The following is a 9,087-nucleotide window of genomic DNA, read 5'->3' as shown; positions in this document are numbered from 1 at the left end:
ATTACCTGCTATGTAGTCAAGTCCATAAATATTGGGACATCGACACAATTCTCATATTTTGGGCTCTGTACACCACCACAATAGATTTGAAATGAAACTAACAAGATGTGCTTTAACTGCACTTTCAGCTTTAATTTGAGGGAATTTACATCCAAATCAGGTGAACAGTGTAGGAAGTAGAAGGGTTTCTATATGTGCCTTTTTAATACTTTGTTGCAAATCCTTTGCAGTCAATTACAGCCTGAAGTCGAACGAATAGACATCACCAGATGCTGGGTTTCATCCCTGGTGATACTCTGCCAGGCCTCTACTCAAATGTCTTCAGTTCCTGCTTGTTCTTGGGGCATTTTCCCTTCAGTTTTGTCTTCATCAAGTGAAATGCATGCTCAATCGGATTCAGGTCAGGTGATTGACTTGGCCATTGCATAACATTCCACTTGTTAGCCTTAAAAAGCTCTTTGGTTGCTTTTGCAGTATGTTTCGGGTCATTGTCCATCTGCACTGTGAAGCGCCATCCAATGAGTTCTGATGCATTTGACTGAATATGAGCAGATAATATTGCCTGAAACACTTCAGAATTCATCCTGCTGCTTTTATCAGCAGTCACATCAATAAATACAAGGGAACCAGTTCCCTTGGCAGCCATACATGCCCACACCATGACACTATCACCACCATACTTCACTGATGAGGTGGTATGTTTTGGATCATGAGCAGTTCATTTCCTTCTCCATACTCTTCTCTTCCCATCACTCTGGTACACGTTGATCTTTGTCTCATCTGTCCATAGGATGTTGTTCCAGAACTGTAATGGGCTTTTTTTTTTTTAGATTTTTGCCAAACTCTAATCTGGTCTTCCTGTTTTTGTGGCTCACAAATGGATTACATCTTGTGGTGAACCCTCTATATTCACTCTTGTGAAGTCTTCTCTTGATTGTTGACTTTGACACATATACACCTACCTCCTGGAGAGTGTTCTTGATTTGGCCAACTGTTGTGAAGGGGTTTTTCTTCACCAGGGAAAAAATTCTTCTGTCATCCACCACAGTTGTTTTCCGGGTCTTTTGGTGTTGCTGAGCTCTCCGGTGCGTTCTTTTTAAGAATGTTCCAAACAGTTGATTTGGCCACACCTAATGTTTTTGCTATCTCGCTGATGGGTTTGTTTTTATTTTTCAGCCTAATGATGGCTTGCTTCACTGATAGTGGCAGCTCTTTGAATCTCATTGAGAGTCGACAGCAACAGATTCCAAATGCAAATGTCACACCTAGAATCAACTCCAGACCTTTTACCTGCTTAATTGATGATGACATTAGGAGGGAATAGCCCACACATGTCCATGAAACAGGTTTTGAGTGGCTTGTCCCATTACTTTTGGTCCCTTAAGTGTGAGGCACATATAGAAACTGTTGTAATTCCTACACCGTTCACCTGATTTGGATCTAAATACCCTCAAATTAAAGCTAAAAGTCTGCAGTTAAAGCACATCTTGTTAGTTTCATTTCAAATCCATTGTGGTGGTGTATAGAGCCCAAAATAGGAGAATTGTGTCAATGGCCCAATATTTATGGACTTGACTGTATTTAAATATTTCAGTTATTTAGAAATTTAGTCTGTGTAGTATTTGCTATGGGGAATGATTTAAAAATACAGTTTCCATTTAACTTACATTAAATGGTGGTATGTACAGATGTAATCTGTACAAGGTATGTCTTGCTCCAACATGGTGGCCTTTTAGAAGTACTGAGAGGAAAAATTAGATTCCTTCTGCACAACTACAAAGTTGACAATTGAAATCCAGGCACAATTGAAATATGTAGGTTACCTTAGATCAGAACTTGTTCCCTACACTGCAGCCTTGCTTGTGACCTATTTAGTTATATAGCTGCTGCCCTTGCACACTCTTCAGCATTCTAAAGCCACATTTGGCAAAGTGGTGAAATCAGGCCTCCACCACATATGGCCCAGTATGCATGCAATGTGGAGTGCTGCCTCTTCCTGTGTTATAATGTACATCAGCCTGTTGAAGCACAAAGTGACAGTGCCAATATAGATACTACCAAGAATGAGTAGGCTCTAGTAGTTGTCAAATGAAGGAGTTGTATTTCAGAGACCATATTTTAAGACCTAAGTTATGTACTCTTGTGAGCTATGTTGGCTTTTTTTTTTAACAAACTTAAAAGATGGCATTGGCCTGAGGCCCCTGTTGTATGGGCATTGTGTATATTCTATAATAAGCCATGTAAAATAAGAGTTGCGGTTAAGCATTGATGCACTCTAATCACTGCCTGCATTGCTTGGGAGGCTTTCTTTTTTTTTCCTTCTAGCTGTGATCAATATGCTGATGTAAAATTCCACATAGAAACTGTTACACTACCCCTTTCTAAGCAGTGGTTTCAATAACTGAACTGTTGCATGTTGTAGCTCAACCATGCAGTACAGGTAGTGAACGAATTACAAATGTTGAGCTATTTTCAGTTCAGGTGTCTGGCGAGCCCAGCCCGTAGGTTCACATATCAATGTTCGAAATAGTGGCTGCACCAGCCTTCTTACACATGAAACTGATGCCTTGTTAATGGTGGAAAATACAAGTGTGACTTCAGAATAGCCTGTTAATGGTCAACTTGGGTTAAGATAGTGTATATTTTTATGGTCCCTAAAACTATCAGCTATTTATATAGTATCACTATTATTGCAGCTCTGGCCAGAGAGCTCACTTACATCAGTCCCTGCCCCATTGGTGCTTAGACTAATTTCCTTAACATATATACAGAGTGAAAGAGACACTAGGGTCAATTTGATAGCAGCCAATTTACATACTGGTATGACTTTTTTTGGGAGTGTGGGAGGAAACTGGAGCACCTGGTGGAAACCACCTTCAAACATGGGGTGAACATATGAACTCCCACACCAATAAGCCCATGACAAAGTAGTATAGGCATGAGACCTCATATAATCTGGGGGTCACATTAGGGCAAGAAAGTCTTTTTCCCCATAATGCAGGATTTCTATTAAGTAACACTGACCTGGTTTTCTAATAGAATGACTACCTATGACATGAAAATGTGCCCTCCAATAATAAACAACCACCCAAACACTTCATGGTTGGAAACAAGCGGGCTGTAGAGTTCATGTGTCAGTTTGTGTAGAAAAGTTAAGGATATTCAGTAATATATTGCTTGTGTACCACTGACCATGCAAATATGCACTGGTAGCGCTGGTGAATGGTTCATACACTACAACACAACTGGGATATCCTCCTATACAGAATTTACAAGGGAAGGTTTCTGATAGTGCCTGAAATTTGTCTTAGAGTTTACTTTTTCTTTGAATAATTCACAGGTATTCTAACCTGTGGTATGTACCCCCTGCTCACAGCTGCCTTTTTAATAATGCTTTTTCATCTGTGTGGTGTACTGACAATTTTAGATACACTTGCTTATGAAGACATTGCAACTTGCTAATGTTTCACAAGTGATGCTACTACCCAATGCACCCTAACAATCACCCCACTTTAAAAGTTGTGGAGGTCTCATCTTACAATAAAAATGATAGAAAACCAGTCTGCATAATTATCCCTATATTCCTGTGCTATTTGCTTAATTAATGCATATGCCATACACTGATCAACAACATTTAACTATCTGCCAAATAAAGTGTAGGTCCCCCTTGTGCTGTTAAAACAGCTCTGACCTCTTGAGGCATGGACTCCACAAGACCATTGACGGTGTCTGGCACCAAGACATTAGCAGCAGATTCTGTAAGTTGCAAGAGGGGGCCTCCATGGCTCAGACTTTTCCCCAGCACATCCTACAGATGCTTGATCTGATTGATATCTGGAAGCCAATTCAACACCTTGAACTCTGTCATGTTCCTCTAACAATTTTTCTGTGTGGCTGGGTGTGTTATACTGCTGAAAAAGGACACTACCATCAAGGAATACTGTTGCCATCGAGGGTTGTACTTGGTCTGCAACAATGTTTAGGTGATATGTGTCAAAGGAACATCCACATGAATGCCAGGACCCAAGGGTTCCCAGCAGAACATTACACTGCTGGCTTGCTATCTTCCCATAGTGCATCCTGGTGCCATCTCTTCTCCAAGTAAATGACACACATGCATCAGGCTGTCCACATAGTATAAAAGAATGTGATTCATCAGACCAGGCCACCTTCTTCCATTGGTCCAGTTATGGTGCTCATGTCTATCGAACAAGTTTTTGGCAGTAAAGGGTGAGCCTGGGGCTATGAAGCCCTATATGCAATACACTGTGTAATCTGCCACCTTTTATTATAACCAACATTAACTTTTTCAGCAACTTGTACTGCAGTATCTCCTCATAGGATTGGACCACATGGGCTAGTATTCACTCCCCCACACAATGAGCTATAGGTGCACATGAGCCTGTTGGTTCTCCTTCCTTGGAATACCTTTGGCAGGTACTAACCTCTGCACAATAGGAACACCAGACAAAACCTGCTGGCTTGTAGATAGATGCTCTGCACCAGCCATCTAGCAATCACAATTGGCCCTTGTCAAAGTCACTCAGATCCTTGTGCTTGCTCATTTTTTCTGCTTCTGCCACATGAACTTCAAGAACTGACCGTTCACTTACTGCCTAATTTATCCCACTCCTTGACTAGTACCATTGTAACAAGATAAGCAATGTTATTCACTTCACTTGTCAGTATTTTTAATGTAGATAAGGGTATGTATGCCTTTCCACATAGTTTGTCTCCCTCATTTAGCAAAGTTGCTCAATTTTGTTCTAATGTAATCTTCAATAGATGAATGCAATAAGTGTACTTCTCTTCTTTAGGAACCTAAGCAGGCCCTCAAGTAACATCATGTCATTCAGGATAACTGCTGCCTTAACTACATTAATTCACTTTGGGTCCACTGAGCATTCCTAGGGCCAGTTGGCAAGGAGCCATTCTAAACATAAAAATGAGTGATCAATTGCATACTGCCATAAAGTATTTCATTTATATGTGTACATCCAATTATCTCTTTTAAAAAAAAAAAGTCTTCTACCAAGAAGCTAATCAATTGAGTGGGTCTCAGAACTTCTCTAAGTCAGCGTCTGTTAAAGAGAAAGGGATAACCTGCACGATGGCTGGGACGGAATCAGTTGCTTTCTGGGATACACACCCCCACAGCAATCAATGCTGCGCATAACCAGCCATAGGATACTACACAATGACATTAAATTGTACTATCCCAGATACTCGCATACAAAACTACTTTAAAATGTGTTATAGCACATATGCTATTCACACTAAAATCAAGTTTAGGGACACACAATAAGCTGTTTCATGTGAAAATTACAAAGCAAAGGTGAGACAAACATTTACTGATATTTAGCAAAGAAAAAGATTTATTACAGAATTCCCACAAGTTACTCTCTAGTAGAATAAGTTAAGTCGCCTTCTTCTGTTTTTTCTTTTCATTCTCTTCTTTCTCCTTTTCAATCTCTGCCACGTACCTTTCAATTTCATCTGGGCTTAGGATCTGTAAAAGAGGTGCAAGTTTACAACTATAAAAAATAAGTATTTAACACGAGCGTTAGTAACTTTCTCTCTAAAGCGATGAGGCCGCTTTTACCTTAAGTGGTTGGTCTCGTCTCATGACTGCTAATTCAATGTTTTTGCCTCCAGACTGAACAACCTAGAAAACAAAGTAATGGAGCACAAGTTTTACACAATGATTTGCAAAAAACATAGCATATTAAATCCTTATTTGAACACAACAAATCATGGTGTCTGGATTGATGAAATCATTAAAAAGGTAAGTCTCTAAGACTATCACGTTAGAGTGTGAATGTAACTATTGTCAGATAAGCTATATTTTGGTGGTGATGGTACTCACTTCTAGCAGAGCCTTGATGACCAGTTTAATGGTCAAGTCATCTGTCTCGATTGCTTCATCAGTGTAGTGTTTCTCCAGGAATTCCCTCACAGACTTTGCACCTCTGCCAATAGCATTTGCCTGTGGGGTAACAAAAGAGCATTATTGTCTATAAAATTCACGTGGATACAGCATTCAGCTAATGGATGAAGTACTTACTTTCCATGCATGGTAAGTGCCTGAAGGATCTGTCTGGTAGAGACGGGGAGTTCCATCAAAGTCAAACCCCACAATCAGGGCGGATATCCCAAAAGGCCGGCGTCCATTGCTCTGAGTGTAACGCTGGAGGAAACACAGGTTTTGTTGCAATGTATAATAAGCCAGAAACAGGGAGAGGTTAATCGCTAATCTTACAAGTCCCCAAAACTGTAGCTAGAGCAAAAAGTAACTATGATCCTCACATTTCCATGTCTAAATAAATATCCTAGAGTAGATTAAGATTGTGTGTTTGGATGGTAGTCTGCAATTTAGCCACTTTCAATCCCTCTCTTTAAATAGTTATTTTACATTATGTCAGTAAAGGTGATTTATGAAAGTGCAAACCAAGAGCACAAATGCCATTTTGGTACAGATGCCAATTTTTGCTAAATTTTACATCTTTATAAGGAAGTGCATGGATGCTATATTCTAATGGAAGGAGGTGTGCAGATTGTGGAGCTCTTTGTGGCTAATTGTGCAAAAATTAGAGTGTTGCCCAATACATGATTATTTAAATAATATTTAATCAAAAGGAGAATATACATTTAAGCAAGTGCTCCCTGCTTAGCTGTGGGAAGGACACAGAATTTTCTTCCCATAAAAGGACTGGTGGTAGGAAACTAGGACTATGCAAATACTTTCAATGGGATGCCTTTTGCGCCTTGCCAATCACACTTTATACAGGAACGTACATTTCTCTGCACACTTTGATCAATATAATAACGTACAAGAGTGACACATGCAAAAGAAATCCCAAAGTTTAATTTAAAACATTAATCATAAACTGAGCAGTATTTTAAGAGAAAAACTGGACAGTTGAAATTAATGAACAGAGGTCCTAAAGTGGACTTTGAAGTGATGTCTTGTGAATGTTGCTTGTTATTTTGTATAAAATTGGTTTGCAGTTTAGGTTTGCTGGTCCTTTCAACATGGTGCTTTTATGATTGACTCACCTGCTTCAGACTGGCAATATATCTTGTAATGTATTCCACTGTCACCGGGTCTTCTACTGTAAGTCGGTGGCTCTGACACTCGACACGTGCACGGTTTATAACAATCCGTGCATCGGCTGTGAGACCTGGAAGAGAGATTGATGTTTTGTGCTAGCCAGCTAAACATTTAAATAAGTTATCCACCTTTGGACAAACCCTTTAAATAAAACGTGCCACCCAGTGTATCAAACACCTCAGGGGCCAGATTGCACCGCTACCTGTTGAAGCTGCTTATGACAATCCAGACTGGATGGATCGATTCCCATATCGCTATGAGCTACGGGATGAACCTGCTCCTGGCTTTGGGTAAGGACCCTTGCACCCTTTCTGCTACAGAGGAGGGCAGGTTATAGTAAGGGAGATAGCCAAAAGTGAAAAACCATTGTAAGAGATAACTCAAGTCATTACACTTGCAGTATGGGTGTTCAACCTGAGATCCTACAAAACATTTTACAGTCCTAGGAAACAGTTACAAAAACTACATATGTAATTAAAAATTAACGGCTGAGCTCAGATTTTGACAAACTGTGGTTATCAACATGCACTTTTTGGGTTCCTTCATGCAAATACATGTAGCTATGACATTTATAATTTTTCAGAATTGCCCTCTAAATTTATGCAACACAGCAAATCTAAGTGGACTGGTAATAATACACTATAATCTAAATAAATTGAAGACAATTAAAATACCTAGCTATGTGCCATCCAAGTCTATCAACTGCACAGTAAAGTCGAGTGGGGTGGAAATAAAAGATCCAAAATAAAATAATAAGGTTGGAGGTTAAAAGTTGGTCAGACAAGGGTACAAATTTTTTACATTATTATCAGTCGTTATTTCTGGTAATCCTGTCATACACAAATAAGCTGTAACCATGCCAAACCAAAATGTTGCATACCAGCAAAAGCCATGAAGACATTCTCATCCAGTGCACAGATTTTCCGAACCGTCCTCTCATCCTGAAGTTTGGCTACAGATTTCTTCTCAACTCCAAGGACCACGATTTCCTTTCCTCGAACCCCAACCTAATGTCGATGAAACAGAACATTTTACTAACCAGTACTAACTCCAACTAACAATATGTTATTTGATCAGTGAGACACAAGCTGTTCTTGAATAATATTAAATTCCAGACTTGTTTTTTTCCCCCCTCTGGCAGGGCAGCCATTTGTATATGGAAAACTACAGATAAACCAGATGCACTACATGAATGGCCCTAAATTAGTAGCAATATACATAATGAAAACAGAGTTCAAGAGGAAACACTATGTGGATGCACTCCTGACTTCCTACTCTGTGATATAGCAGAAATGTGTGTTCATGAGCAAACATAATTTATTGTTTAGTTACATTCTATATATGCATTATATTATACACTGTGCTTTCATATACACACATTTAGCAACATCAACCATATCTTCAGACAAATATAAAGCACCCAGTTGAATCTTTTCATCTATAACATGGTCACATGTCCCCTAACTGAGGAGTCCTGTAATCTGTTCCCTTACCCCCACATTACTAGCAATGTCCCTACCCTTCTTCACCCAGCGACCCCCAGTATTTTTAATAATGAATCGTCCCTCTTTTCTACCCAGGGATCCACGTTATTTCTTGTCCCCCATTTCTCTTACAGTTCTCTCCCCTGAGATATCCGATTTTTTCCTCTACACACAGAGATCCTTACATTTCCTTTTGTGTTCCTCCCTCACAAAAGGAGTCCCCATTTTTCTTCCGGGAATCCCCTATTGTAAATTTTATATATATATCTATAGTCCATCAGTTCTCACCGCAGTGGATCCTTTCTTCACGGCCTCCTGCGCATATTCCACCTGAAAGAGGTGTCCGTCCGGGGAGAAGACTGTGATCGCTCTGTCGTAGCTCATGTTCACAACGGGACCAGACCGCTCACAAACCGAAACCTCCACAAAACAGCTCACTCATCCGCGGCCAATTCACGAAGCCTCTTAGTGCTTCGACGTAGCGTAACACCG

The 9,087-nt window shown here is 39.9% G+C and overlaps 1 protein-coding gene across 1 annotated transcript; it reads right to left on the bottom strand.

Moving 5' to 3' along the window:
- Window positions 1–5,357: 5,357 nt before the first annotated feature.
- On the bottom strand, window positions 5,358–9,065 carry PSMA7 (proteasome 20S subunit alpha 7). The gene is made up of 7 exons (XM_075176761.1): window positions 8,884–9,065; window positions 7,992–8,118; window positions 7,057–7,181; window positions 6,065–6,187; window positions 5,867–5,986; window positions 5,603–5,665; window positions 5,358–5,509 (listed from the first exon to the last, which is right to left on the bottom strand). Exons 1-7 carry the CDS (start codon window positions 8,977–8,979, stop codon window positions 5,417–5,419), a joined length of 747 nt encoding a protein of 248 aa, XP_075032862.1. The 5' UTR covers window positions 8,980–9,065; the 3' UTR covers window positions 5,358–5,416.
- Window positions 9,066–9,087: the final 22 nt, after the last annotated feature.

Source organism: Mixophyes fleayi, chromosome 6, assembly GCF_038048845.1.
Source record: "Mixophyes fleayi isolate aMixFle1 chromosome 6, aMixFle1.hap1, whole genome shotgun sequence".
NCBI lineage: Eukaryota > Metazoa > Chordata > Amphibia > Anura > Limnodynastidae > Mixophyes > Mixophyes fleayi.
The sequence above is the reverse complement of the archived record's forward strand: the minus strand, read 5'-3'. Positions and strand labels throughout refer to the sequence as shown.